The sequence below is a fragment of the Astatotilapia calliptera genome, chromosome 17, assembly GCF_900246225.1.
Source record: "Astatotilapia calliptera chromosome 17, fAstCal1.2, whole genome shotgun sequence".
Classification (NCBI taxonomy): Eukaryota; Metazoa; Chordata; class Actinopteri; order Cichliformes; family Cichlidae; genus Astatotilapia; species Astatotilapia calliptera.
In genome coordinates, this window is record NC_039318.1 from 14,108,133 (window position 1) to 14,123,301 (window position 15,169).

General features: G+C 40.9%; 1 protein-coding gene across 1 annotated transcript; it reads left to right on the plus strand.

Annotated features, from left to right (window-relative positions):
- The first annotated feature begins 2,305 nt into the window (after window positions 1-2,305).
- On the plus strand, window positions 2,306-12,402 carry LOC113008665 (serine/threonine-protein kinase 38-like). The gene is given in 15 exon segments (XM_026146254.1): window positions 2,306-2,340; window positions 2,461-2,600; window positions 3,048-3,099; window positions 3,187-3,309; window positions 3,415-3,498; window positions 3,591-3,714; window positions 3,798-3,952; window positions 4,064-4,166; window positions 4,284-4,345; window positions 5,109-5,226; window positions 5,730-5,853; window positions 6,274-6,335; window positions 6,338-6,368; window positions 6,462-6,553; window positions 8,453-12,402. Coding segments are annotated over 15 exon segments (1,410 nt in total). The 5' UTR covers window positions 2,306-2,325; the 3' UTR covers window positions 8,578-12,402.
- Window positions 12,403-15,169: the final 2,767 nt, after the last annotated feature.

Below are 15,169 nucleotides of genomic sequence, written 5' to 3' on the forward strand. Positions count from 1 at the left end.
TAGCATGATCATTTGTCTCTGATTATGTTTAAACTACTAGTGGCCTCAGCCTCACGTGCATGTATGTTTCTTTTGCTGCCTGAGCTTTTCATTCCACCCACATGAGGGCTTTGTAGAGAAAACTCTTCCCAAGTAGTTGAATGTTTTCAAGCTCTTTCATCTGGACTTAAGGCTACACTGCTTGGGATCTGTTCCAGAGCTGAACCCTTGGCATGAATGTACATTGTCACTTTTACAACACGCAAGGGTTTGAAACAGTAAAGCCAGTGTTGGTAACGCCTGCTTTTTCTATAAAGTGTGCTGTTGCTGCAGTTACACTAATAAACTGCTTTGGCTGATAAAGTGGACAATATGAGCTACGGTAATTACCAGTAATATTACACTGGTATCTATGGCACATGACACATGGCAAGAATGGCTGAAATGACTTAATTCAAGGATGTCAAACTCTTTTTAGTTTGTGGGCCACGTACAGCCTTCTTTGATTTTAAATGGGCTGGACCACACTCTACTTTCTGTCAGTGTAAACTACACATGTAATCCCTGAGACATCATAATTTAAGAAAAAGAAGTAAAATTTAAATAGTGTTTCCCAGTTTCTATAATGAAAAACTTTTTTTTGTCTATTACTTAATTACTCTGGTGTAGTATGAATGGCCATGGGAGAGGTCTTTATCAGCAGGAAAAGCTGTAAAACTAAAAAATACAGTTAAACGTACAAAACTTATGTCCACCTTCACATTTTATATGAATATATGTTATTTATGTGTTATTTAAACCTCTCTGACTCCAATCCAGACCAGTGGATGGTTATGGAGTCAGAGTTTCGGAGGTTTAAATAATATATCCTCTTTGAAGTAGTGGCTAAACAATACTAGATTTGATGTTGAGAAATCCTTCCTGCATTCTTAAATTTTAAAGTTTGAGCAACATGCCATAAAGGTAACTCTGTCACAGGCAGCATATTAGCAGATGATATGAGTTGGGAAAGCTTGGTAGATACTCACTGTCACAGTATTAGATATGAAAAAGCAGCCTGAGGCATCACTAACATGTGCAAACAGCACAGGCTGTATCAAACAGAATCATGTGGTTCTGCAGCTGTTAGCCCGGCAACGACTGTAAACACTTTCGTGAGTTTCACGTAGTTGCTGGTAGGGAGCAACAGCAGTGGCTGCAGTGGCTCAATACATGCTTGCAAAAGTATGGGTCCAGTTTACTATCTGGAGCACATTGAGCACTTGTGAACATGTTTGTGTGTAAAACTTTAAATTCAAGAAATGTATTGGCCATGTATTTGCCACAAGCTTCCATGTCCATTACTTTAAAAAAGCACAGCCTTTTGAAAACGCCTCTTTGATACACCCTGCCATTGGTTACACATTAAAATACAGTATTGAACAATCTGCTTAGTTACCAATCATGGCGACAACACCTGACTCAGAAACATCATCCAGTCAGCTGCGGTGCTGCAGACAGGGATGAGGCTGTAGTAAACCAGTGAGTTGGAGCTGCTGTGCACAGGCAGGGCTGTTTATTTTGGCGCATATGTGATAACACTTATGTGGATAGTAAAAATAAACTAAAAGTACTGGCTGACTGATGGAACGGTCTGGCTCTATTTTGACATTAGACCTTTTTTGTTTGCTCTAAAGCAGACACTTGGCACGCCAGGAATAATGTTACTGTCATCCTTCTACATGTATTTATGTAGTGTAGTACTTTTATGGTAAGTCTGCCGTGACAGTCATGGTGGTGTGCAATCCCTTTCCAGTTCATAGAGTATGTGTAATCGTACCTCAGACACAGGTGTGTCCACGCCCTCGTCGTTACCTGAGGGCTGCAGTATTTGTGGTGGAAACACTGTCATGGCCGCGCAGAATACAGCACAGTTTGCAAACAGGACGGGCAGAGTGTAGCTTTTATAATCTGCTTATATTCTGTTTCTATGAGAGTTACTTCACAAGCTGAATGCATGGAGTGAAGACTTGCAAGGTCAAATTTTAGCAGAGGACCGAATCAACAGACGTAAGATAATAAACGGAGCATATTATATTGTTGTGTTTGACTGTGTGGAAGCATAAAATTAGTTTAGAAAGCAGTCAGAGTGACAGTTTCAAAGGAAATTCCTTTGAACTCCTTTGTTTCTGTTATCTGTTATAGTTTATTGATTTATGTTAAAATTGAAAGGAAAATAAAACACAGACAAAGAATTTCTGGGTGTGGCCTGTATCCTGGTGATATTTTAAACCTTCCCTGAGGTTACCTGCTGTCAGTCGAGCTCCTACCTGGCAGTGGGGAGAAAACTTTCGCGGCGCTCTGATTATGGAGTTTGCACATGTCTGTCTATATCTTTGGAAACGTTAGTGTGGAGTGGATAGTACAGATACTTCCTGCACATCAGCGGACCGATGTGCACAATCTGATCTTTGTTCTTTTATTGTTTCTGTTGTCTTGCAGGATAGTATGGCCATGACGGGAGGGACTGCAGCTGCCCTTCCCATGAGCAACCACACCCGAGAGAGGGTGACAGTGGCCAAGCTGACACTGGAAAATTTCTACAGCACTCTGCTCACCCAGCACGAAGAGCGTGAGATGAGGTACTGCATAGAACTTTTTATTCCTTTACTAACTGAGCATCATACCATTTAAATGCTTAGGTTATGCACGCATCAAGTGTCCCTCCGACTAACCACTGGAAAAGCTAACAATGCAGACACGTTTCATCCTAGGTGTGAACACAACACAGGGAATCTGACCACTTCTGTTCTCACGTTACCTGAGAGTCGATCTTTTGTCCAGGCGTCACAGTTCAGTGGCTCCTGTAAAAGAAGGCTGGGTCCCTGTTTACACCCCTCCATAAACAGGGGGGGATTCATTTTCAAGATTTGACACGTCCGAGGTCATCGAATCTCTTCCTGTTTTTGTTTTGTTTTTTCCCCCCTTTTTTCATTTTTCCTCTCCGCTCTAATTTGTGTATCATGAGGAAGCTTGTGTGTTATTTGCATTTTTTTTTTTTTAAAGGAATCTATTGTTTTTATTCATAGGCAGAAAAAACTGGAGAAGGCCATGGAAGAGGAAGGTTTACCAGATGAGGAGGTACAGTACGCTTTGTACTTTAGTTACATAATTCCTACTTTTCTCTTTTCGTTCTTAGACTTATTCACAAATCTGTTTTCTTTACAGAAAGTAATGCGGCGCTCTCAGCATGCCCGAAAGGAGACAGAGTTTTTACGACTGAAGAGGACACGACTCGGTTTGGATGACTTTGAGTCCCTAAAGGTCATTGGACGAGGTGCTTTTGGAGAGGTACATTTAAACAAAAAACTAAAACAAAACTCGAGCCTCCAGGATTGTGGGACTGTAATCAAAAAGGTGTCTCTTTGTGATTTTGACTGATGCTGTGTCCCTCAGGTGCGTTTGGTACAGAAGAAAGACACAGGCCACATTTATGCCATGAAGATTTTGAGGAAAGCAGACATGCTGGAGAAAGAACAGGTAATGCGTTTGCCTGCGTCACAGTTCTCCAGGATAATAAGCCATACTTGTTCTGCTGCATTCAGGATCCTGTATCTGCGCTCTCCCCGTAGGTCGCTCACATCCGGGCAGAGAGGGATATTCTGGTTGAGGCAGATGGTGCCTGGGTGGTCAAGATGTTCTACAGCTTCCAGGACAAGAGAAACCTCTACCTCATTATGGAGTTCCTGCCTGGAGGTTAGTACTGGCAAAATCCACAGACCATCTCAGGTCACCTGATGTTAGGATCTCAGATCTAAAAGGTCTGACCTTTTTGCCAGGTGACATGATGACACTGCTGATGAAGAAGGACACTCTCTCTGAAGAGGCCACTCAGTTCTACATCGCAGAGACAGTACTGGCCATTGACTCCATCCACCAGCTGGGATTCATCCACAGAGACATCAAACCGGACAACCTGCTGCTGGACTCCAGAGTGAGAACAGAAACACAAAAGCACATGCAGATTCACAGAGACGTTTCCATATTTCCGATATCATAATCTGTAAGATGCAGACTCCTTAATTAAATGTTCATTTGCTCACAGGGACATGTGAAACTGTCAGATTTTGGCCTGTGTACTGGGCTGAAGAAAGCTCATCGCACAGAATTTTACAGGAACCTGACGCACAACCCGCCCAGTGATTTCTGTGAGTCACGAACATGACATCCTCAACAAAATAACATAACAATAATTCTGGCAAAACTATTAGGAACAAAACTTTTCATGTAATTTTTTTTAATGGTTGTTTTTCTTTATTTTTCAGCCTTTCAAAATATGAACTCCAAGAGGAAAGCAGAGACCTGGAAGAAGAACCGGAGACAGCTGGTATAATTTTGGCATTTTACTAGACAAATTATAGGAGAGAGGAATGGCACTCCTGAATTGAAGTCAGAAAATTGACTGATTGTGTCAGTGACAGAAGTAACTTTTCAAAAATTGTATTATTATTAAAAATTCTATAAAAGCAGAAGTTTTGGCAGCTTGTTTGCCTGTAGAATGGTGAAAACCAGGCACAGCATATCAGCACAAACACCACACGCTAACTGTCATGAATGTTAAAGGAGGTGTGATGTGCAGCCACAGTACCTGCATACCTTGCAGTCAATGAGTGGGACTTGAACTCCTCTGTATACCAGAATGGAGTCCAAGTTTGAGCTAACTGGGTCATATAACAGGATGATGATCCCAAAGGAAAAGAATCAAGGTGTTGCAGTGGCTCAGTCAAAGTCCAGACCTCAGCCTGATTGAAATGCTGTGATGGGATCTAAATAGAGCTGCACATAAATGAACTGAAGCAATGTTATAAAGAGTCAGACAAAATTCCCCTACAACAATGTGAGAGACTGATGAAGTCATACTGAAAATGAGTACTTCAACTTATTGGAGCTAAAGTTGGCTGTTGAATCACAGGGATGTGAAAACATTTTTTTTCACATGACTGTAAATGAGAAGCTTTCAAAGAAAAGAGTAGGTGTACTACAGACAGCAGAATAATAAAGAAAGCATCTCCCTGTTACAGTAAACTTGATGTTATTGTTTCTACGTTTCAAGGTAAAAACCTTCACCTCTCATCTGGTGTGACTTTCAGGCTTATTCCACTGTGGGAACGCCAGACTACATCGCTCCTGAAGTGTTCATGCAGACGGGGTACAACAAACTGTGCGACTGGTGGTCTCTGGGTGTGATCATGTATGAGATGCTCATCGGTAAGCATGACACACACAGAGGGCACCAATATAGGACGATTTGAAGAATTGCATTTACACAAATACAACTGATAGCTTACAATGTTATTATCAAACATCTGCTGTCAATGGCAAAAATGCAGTATATGGAACTTTGTGAGCAGGATTTCCTGAACTTACAGAAAGTACTGGAACCTGAGCAGGGACTTTTTGTGGAAGAAAAAATAATTTCCCTGGAACTTTATTTAGATCCAGGTCCCTGTGATGGAAATGTAGTGATTCTCATAAGTTTCTGGTTCCTTGAAAAAGTTCCTGCTGTGAAAAATAGCCACTGTTGGGTTAATATTTCAAAGACTCTTTCATGCTTTGCAGCTTTTAAATGGATGTAAATGAAAGAAAAACCGAAGTACCCACAGGTTCTTGACAGACAATCATTAACTCGGCTGGATTATCCTGTCAGAAGAGTCAGTAATATCAACTGCTCTGCCACAGATGTTATAACATACTTGTTGGTTCTCTATCAGGTTATCCGCCCTTCTGCTCAGAGACACCACAGGAGACGTACAGGAAGGTTATGAACTGGAAGGAAACACTTGTCTTCCCACCTGAAGTTCCCATCTCAGAGAGAGCCAAAGACTTGATATTAAGGTATAAACTGTATGTTTGGCTAGACTGAGCCTTTATTCTCAGAGGTGAAACTGCAGCTTGAGCTGCTTTTCTTTCCCTTCATTTCACTGTAGTCGATCTGGCTAACTGTGATGATAATTAGAAAGCTAACAAATTTCTGTCATTGAAGCTTCAACACTTTTTTGGGGTCATTTTCCTGCCTGTGTGTTTTAGATATTCAGAAAAAAATTTAAATCTTACACAAACTTGCAGCACAAAGAACAACTTTGGTTCTCGTGATGATGACTCTGATGGAAGCTACAAGCCAACATGTGTGGGTTAAGCAGTTACATTGTTCCTTATTCTACAAGTACTACTGGGGATGTAACCTCTTCAGATCTCTTCCTCGTGAAGCTTGGAAGCAGGTGAAGTTATGCCAAGAAAACCTCTGCTGTGTTTTAGGTTTTGCACAGATGCAGAGAACCGGATCGGAGCTGTGAGCGTGGACGAGATCAAGAGCCACCAGTTTTTGAGTCGGTGGATTGGGAGCACATCAGGTACAAAAGAGCATATCTGCTGCTTATGAATGCAGTCCCCTCGGGAAAGTGAAAAACGCAACGCATCTTATTTCTATTGATGATTCTCTACAGGGAGCGGCCAGCCGCCATCTCCATAGAAATCAAAAGTATTGACGACACCTCTAACTTTGATGACTTCCCTGAATCGGACATCCTTCAGCCAGGTTTGTTTTCCGAAAGCTTTTCTGTCGCCGCTAGAGGAAAATCCTGATTAGGAACACTAACTAGCCTTTCATCAGATTCAGACATCGCATGACAAACCACAGATGAGTCATTGCAGTTCTCAACAAAAGCAGAAGTTGTAGTCCAATTTAACATTTCATCATTTCTGTAAGCTCTAAGAAACAACTGTGTTATATCTATCTTCCACCTTTCTGTATTTCCTGTCATAAAGCACCCAAGCTACAAAAATGTTGCGATACTGTCTGAAGCAAAAATAAAGACACAATGCAGTAATTTTTTACATTTACTTTATTGATCCTATAACACGGAGTGAATGTGATGGATTGTCCATGATTAGAGCAGTTTGTTCAGTCCCCTCACTGACTTAAATGCCTCCAGATTTTGGCCAATGATGGTGCTGGCTTGGCTAAGTTTGTCAATCCTGCTCGTTAGGAAAACGACACAGTCCTGGTTGGGATGTTGGAATCAGAAGTTTAAATAGTTGATGCCATTGATGTCATCCCCATGTGGATCTCAGTGCACGTGTCAGTCTGTAGTGTCAAAGCAGCCATGCACGGCCTCACCTCGGTAGCTTGTTGACTCCACCGCCCCACAGACTTGGTGACAACAAGGAGTCTTTGAACTGCAGGGACACACTGAGGTGTTAACAGGACCAGCTTGTGGGCTGATCTACATAGTGAGGACCAGGCAGAGTCTTTTTTTTTTTTTTTTATGAGTTTGTGTTGATACACAGACAGTCCAGTTTTATTGTCGTGTGTTTTACAATCGACATACTACTGAGAAGTTGGAAGAGTGGGCACGGTTAGTCATGGTTAGTTGCCACTGATGGTGATGAAAATCTCAGAGTGTAGTAGGAGCTGGTTTGGAAATACAGAACCATTCCTCTCAGTGCATTCATGTGTTTGGAAAAGGACATGGATCAAAGGACTAGGTGTTCATTCTAAACAATTTCAAATTTCAATGGGCTGACCACAACAGCTTTGCACTTTAAATGTGTGTTGGCTCAGGGAGAAGTTCCAGGATCTTGCTCACCTATAGCTTCTTCTTTGAGAGATAGAGCTTTAACCTGTATTTGTGGATGGCATAGTGAACTGTGTTCAGAGAAGATGATTTCTGGAAGTGTTCCTGAGCCCGTGCAGTGATTTCCATGACACAGTAATTTCTGATTTTAATGCAGAGCTCCCTGCGGGCCATGTGCATCCACTGTTGATTGTTAGCCCCGTGCACACAGACATTTCTCCAGATTCTCTGAATCTTGTGGTAATATCATGTACTGTAAGTTAGATATTCAAAGTCTTCACCGTTTTACTGACCTGTAGCCAATTTACTCTGATTACTTGCAAAGTGTTCCTCCAACTGTTTCCTTTCAGTGCCATTTATGTTTGTTGCCCCATCCCAAATATTTTGAGTAATGTTGCTGCCATCAAATTTAAAATGCATTAATATTTTTCATGAAACACTAAAACATCTCAGTTTAAACATTTTACGTTTCATATGTTCTAATGTGAGTAAAATGTGGGTTTTTTTATATTTGCAAATAATTGCATTCTGTTTTTATTTATATTTTATACAGTTTTTATGAGCCAAAAGCTTAGGCTTGAAGGTATGTCATTCAGAGTGAATATCTCTAAAATCGTCAGCAGCTTCACCCACCTGCTGGTCAGACCTTATGTTTGCAAAGGGCAACCAGTCAGAACACAGCTGGATTAAAAGGAAGAAGAGCTAAAATGGCTTGTTTCAGATACAGACTGAGGGGCTCAGTCTAAATAAGTCATATTTTATATTGTAATGTGTTAAAATATATGAGGGGGGATATCATTGCATAGTCTGTGGTGCCCCCAAGTGGTAAATTGCTTTTGTTGTTTGTCTTTGTGAAACAGCTAACGCAACGGAGCCAGACTTCAAATCAAAGGACTGGGTGTTCCTCAACTACACCTACAAACGCTTTGAGGGCCTGACTCAGCGAGGGACCATCCCCACATACATGAAGGCAGGGAAGGCTTGACGCACTCAAACGGGTGGACGGTGTGGTGGAGAAAAATAGACGTTTACGGACACAGGGTCGGGCCCCGGAGCCCCGCTGGTGCTGAAGGCTGCGCTGTCAGCCTCTCAGTCTAAATTTAACCTTCATCATAAGTTATTTAGGTCTGCTCAGCCGCGGCAAGAAAGCCAAGAACTCGGAAATTAAAGAGCATTACCGCATTACCTCGGTTGTTGATATTGTATACACGTGCCGTCTTTAGCCATAGCACTCAGGCCAGCTCACTAACTAGGACACTAAATCAGCATATCTGCATGTTCAGCGGCATACTGCTTCTGGAGAAGTTTTTTTTTATTTTATTTTATATATACATACATACATACATACATACACGAGAACAAGGCTTGAATTCAAATGACTGCTCAAACTTTTTAACATAAGTTTTTACACTGGTGGCTAGTCAGATGCAAACTGCATTTCTGATATTGAAAATGAGCTCTATACACTGTAGTCAAACTCTGGATGATTGGTAAAATCAGGAACCCCTCACTTATTGTATCCAATACTCTGTTATCAAGTTCCAGCATGATTTCCAGTGGTTTTTTTTGCTGACTTTCCAAAGTGTAATTAAGAGTTAACCCCAACTGAAGAATATAGGAGCCAACTGTCTAGTGGTCAAACAAAAAAAAAGTTTTTTTAGAACTAAAATATTAGCTCACAAAGTTGTAATGGATCCCAATTAAAGGTCAGTTGGTATCAAAACTGTAAAACGGCTTAGGTTAACAGCACAAGCTATGTGTTTGGATAGTTGTAGTTTGGATAATGCTAGCTAAACGGTGCTGCTGGCTCAAGGTATAGTTGGTCCAACAATGATTGGACAGGTGTAACATCGTCTAGTGTCATCATCGGGTCAAAGTTTATGCGACAGAGGCCTCTAAAGTTAGCGATAGCTGCAGCATTCTCACAGTCTCAGCTTTGCTGTCTTATGCTAATTAGCAAATGTTAGCATGCTAATACACTAAACCACTGTGGTGAACACGTTAAACATTTTAGCATTGCCACTCTGATGTTAGCATGTAACACCACTGTAGAGCATTCTTTACACTTAAAGTGTAACAAAAAAATTCTCTCTATATATAAAAAGTGACTTTGCATTCACAATCTAGCTATTAGCATTTAGCTGTTAGCCTGGTTCAAAATCAGTAGCATCAAAAGGATAGAAAATCTAAAAGAAATGAGCAAAAAACTCAAATCATGCTGGAACCATCCTCTAACCCTCGTGCTAGTGAAACCGTGTGAGTTTGTGGCAGCTCAGCGAGGGGAACCCAGCCTGCAGCGTTGTCTCAGCACAGTTGCTTTTCTCGCATAAGAACAGCTTGTTGCCAGGAAACAATGAAATGCAGTTTACCCTGTGCTGGACATCAGTTTCTGCAGCGTGTTGCCCTATTTGCATTGCCAAACAAACTGCTGAGCGTGCCCCTTCTGATCTGAGTTTTGGTCAGATCAGTGCTAAAGTACTTGTTATTTCCTCTGATTTATTTGAAATTCTGATCAGTGCACGGGCCAATCGCTTCTTTTTTTTCTTAGGTCGACAAAACATGCAAAGTGCCTTTTCATAGAGCTGATAAATATTTAACCAGATATATAGGTGAGACCAATAAGACGGCATTCATTATAACCAACTGTTTTGACTCAAAGTGGAAAGGAGTAAGCGAAAGCACTGATGTTTCGATTTGATGTGTCTGCAGAGTGATAAGGCATATCTGTGGTGATAAAGCAGTAAGAAACAACAGGACTACAGAAAAGCAGGTGGCTTATAGGTTAGGTAATAAACGGGAGACTCATAAAATATGTGTCAAGGAAAACACAATGAACAGTTTGTCTTTGTTTGACAAGTAAGGATGAAAGTTGTAGATTAACACAGTGGATCTTTGTGTATTCAAGTTCCTGCATTTTTTTTTTTTATAAATGTCTAGAAAAGGATACCTTTTACCATGAACAGCAGATCTGAGGCTGTTTTCTCACTTTCTCAACAAGACATTTAAGCTTCATGTGTGCTCAGAGTTGGGACAAGGCACAGTGCTAAAAAATGCTTACCAAAGAACTCTGACCCTCACAAATTCACATGTAGCTGTCGCTTGCTGCACTTAACTTAAAACTACCTGCAAAGAAGGGAAAAAAAGGTTCCAGGAGAGCTAAACTTGGTTATGGAATAAATTGCCATTTCTATTTGTACACATGTGAGAAAATGAATGTGCGGGAGATTGATGTTTCTCAATTAGGATATCTATAGGTTCACCCGCAGGGAAGGGAAATCTACTGAGGACTTTACCGCAGTTCAGCCGTAGCCATCACAGGAATGAATCCTTTATGAAACTGAAAGTGTTCCTTATTTCTGAGGGATGACGGAGACAGTGCATCTACAACTGATTGATTTCATTTATATTTTTCCCCTTCCCCTTCAAGCTAGTCCTGCTGAAAATGTGATGACACATATGATGACTAATGAAGGATTTTGAGGGCAGATGCGTGAATATTTTTTCTGTTATTTATTATTTCCTTGTTTTTCATTAAAATGCTGATGAATTGGATTCATTGGGAATGTTCAGTATACTGAAAAAAGGATTTTTTTTTTTTTTAAATGTTGTTTGACCTCAAATGTAAAGGGGTATTAAACTTGATGCCAGGATATACTGTAAACCTGACATATTCTATAATGCAACATATGATGTGGTGTTTTTCTATCTCCCAAAGCTTGTGTCTTCCAAACTCTGTACCGCCTGTTTTTAAAGTTCATAGTCTGGTGACATCACTGTGACATCATCAGAGTAAAGTTTTCAGACTTCTCCCTCTAGAAAAACACCAGACTACACTATACTCCTGTCCATAAAGGGAGGCTAATACTCCCTATGAAAATTGGTGATGCCCTTGAAACACAAGCCAAAACAATCTGCATCATATCACACAGTCAACCCTATGGACTGTTTTTAATTGACACGGATGGGGCTAAGACCTGGGTACAACAGGTCAGGAGCAGGACCCATACATTAGAAGCGGATTGTGTTTGCTGATGGCTACCGCTGCACATTCAAGGTTCTGTCTAATCACTGGAATGCTCTGACACAACCTGGGTATCAGCGCCCGAGTGCTGTATTCAGAGCTTCCTGTTTCACAGCCAAACAGTAGAGGTTGTTCATGGTAAGCTAGTCTGTGAGTGTGTGTGCAACTGCACGAGTGATTAAAAATGCAGTTTTTGTTAAGTAGATACTTTCTGGTGTTCAGTGTCCTAACTCTGTTTTGTGATAGATTTTTTTTTTTCTTCATGAAAACTGAGGGTAAATCTTCTATTGGTATCCATACAATTCTTATATATACATACTGACTTGAAATCCATTACTGTGTCACTTTATCTAAAGGGAATAGAATTATTGTGGCTTTTTCACGAGGTCGAGTTCATGAAATGTTTCACTTTTATCGTTCATTAAGCCAGACAATTTACTTCTGATGGACCAAACCAGCCTAGACGACTCAGCCTTGGTGTCAGACACGTCATTGTTGCCCAATGTTTCAAGAAATAGATTTAACATTGACTAAGAAAGCTTCCGAGTGATTTGGCAAATAATTTGAAATTTTCCCTTTGATGAGGCAAATTAAGGTTCTCAAACCACCCTCCACAGGCCAATACTGTGTCGTGCGATATTTTGTGTAATGATGTGTACATATTGTTGTAGACACTTGAAGGCAACTGTGTGGAGTTGAAGAGGAAATGCTCATTAATATATTCATTCACATCATTGAGTTTTTATGTTGATAAAATGCTTAAAATAATAAAATTAAACACTTCATGTCTTAAGATTTCTTCAATGTTTTGGGGGGGGGGTTCATACTGGATGATAAATGAATGCTTGAACTCTAATCAGACTAAAGTGTGATCACACATTGATAAAAATGGATTGTTAGTGTTTATTTAAACACCTAAGGCTAAACCAGCAGGGCTTCCTGTGTGCCGCCTGTGGAGAAGGCTGCAAAATGACTCTTGAAGAACATAAGGTGTGCTACTGTCCGTGACTGCGAGGACTATAACTTTTGCAGCGCTGACCTGGGTCATCGTTTTAAGTTACAACACTGAGCGGGTCACTGCACAATGGATAATCAGAACTTTCAAAACTTGAACTTCAAAAAGACATTTCCATCAAACTCTTATAATATAGAGAGCAGGCGTAGGCAACTTGAGGCCTTGAGGCCTCAAGTGCTGGTGTCCTGCTGGTGTCCTGCAGGTTTTATATGTCACCCTGGGTCAACTTCAAGACATAGTGAGGAGGTATTTTAACCATTTAAATAAGTTGTGTTGGATCCAGGACACATCTAAAATCTGCAGGACACCAGCCCTTGAGGCCTGGAGTTGCCTACCCCTGATATAGAGGCACAAGCAGTGTCAATCCATTGTCTTCCTGCTATGATTATTGCCGCTACTAGAGGGAGCTCTTGTTGCAGCTTTACTGCTGATCAAAATCTTATGAATGGATGTTGTGGTTTAGCTAGCTAGCTACTGAAGCTACATGTTGTATACACTGTATAGATAGCTGTTTACACTCACTGGGCACTCTGTTCCACCATATTCAAAAGGTGCTCTATTGGATTTAGATCTGGTGACTCTGGACACCTTAAGGGTATAGTAAGCTCCCTTTTATCACCAATAAACCACTTTGAGATGTTCTGAGCTGCTGATGTGTTGCATTGTGCTCAGTTGGTTCTGAGGTACCCAAAGTTTGTCGGTGGAGGAGTGACACCCAGTGTGGTCTTCTGCTGAAGCCCATCTGCTTTACAGTTTGATGTGCAATAGATTCAAATATGCTCGCCTACACACCTCAGTTGTAGCGAGTGGTTGAGTTATTATTGCCTTCCTATCAGCTTGAAGCAGTCTAGCCATTCTCATCTGACCTCTGATATCAAGAAGACACTTTACAATGAGAAATGCTGCTCACTAGACATTTTCTCTCTTTCAGCCCATTCTCTGTAAACCTTACAGATGGCTATGTGGGAAAATTCCCAGCAGAACAGCAGTTTCTGAAATACTCAGACGTCTGGCACCAACAACCACGCCACGTTCATAATCCCCTTTTTCCTCGTTCTGATACTCGCTTTAAACTTCAGCAGGTCGTTGTGACCATGTCTACATGCCTAAATGCACAGAGTTGCTGCCATGTGTTTGGATATTTAGATATTTGCCACCTTAAAGTTAACTTTAGGGATGTATTGAACAGCTTTTTGATTGCACATTTAAAAGCAATCTTTCTAAATCTGGTCTATTTAGATTATTTTGCAGGTATATTATTCACGAACAGCTTAAAACATAATGATTATTGCTTACTTAACTGTATGGGGACTAAAAATAACATTTGTATTTGCTTCACTGTACATTTTATGTTTTACAACCAGTGATGCAGATCTCTCCTGCCATCCCACCACAGTGCTTTCCCTATTGACTCCTGAACACGAGCCAGGCCTAGAATAAGATAAGCCAAGAATTCACCTTTTTTTCCTCCTCCCTGCAAAAACACAGTTGTGTTAACCGGGTTTTTCTATAATCCCTTACCCCGATTAAGAAACCGGGTTCCTGGTGTCCATGAAGAAATCAGGTTACTGCAGAGAGCTCACAACAACTAGGTTATGTAAGTTCTCGTAAGTGCACCTGATGCAGGGATGATATTGCCATGTCACAACCCAGTTATTATCGTGCATCCATAGTTGTCTACCCGTTAAGTAGCTGCTTTATATTTTTTCTTTTTTTAAATAAATAGAATTTGAAGTTTAAAGTTTAAGACATTTGTATTTTAAATTATTTATGCTGATTATTAAGCATGTTAAGCAAAGTAGGATGGCAAAACCTTGGAAACACATCCTGAATTAGAGGTTAAAGAGCCCTTACCGAAGCAGTGTATCTGCATGTGGGCTGATAAGGTTGTTTTACTGCTGCGTGAGGGTAAAATTCACACCACATTACTGGTGGAACATGGCACCATGGTGAGAAAGATGTTTTTTTGTCTTTATGATTATAACACAGAGGGGGTCACAAGCAGGATAGCAAGCCAAGAGCCAACAGAGCCAACAAAATAGCCTGTTATTAATAAATTAAACCTGGAGTACAAGTCACTGCGCCCCGAAAACATACACATCCAGGGCCGAAAACAGACCGCCAGGACTCATATAGGTTTCCATGTGTGACAGGAGTGAATACGATACAAATAAACAACTGAAAAGCACACCTGCCTGCTTGCAGCGATATCCAACAGAACCTCTCATTACAAACTGGGCCATAAAAAGTCATTTTCGAAGCTGTGCATTTTTGATAGCTTTCCACTTTAACGTCATATAACCGTCACTATCCCTGCCTAAGCGCGTATAATGTCGTGTGTCTCGGCGTCTTAAGGTGTTTCCTGTCCACTTGCGATGTTTCCGGGTGTCTAAAGTGCACGGGACTACTTTCCCTGCCGACGGGCTTTAAATGGGTTAACGAGCCAAGCGCCACGTGACTGTCCAGTTATATAATATATAGGTCAACACGTTTCTCGCTCGCACGTGCAGCCTTCCCCCTTACGTAAAGTCTCGTGCAAAA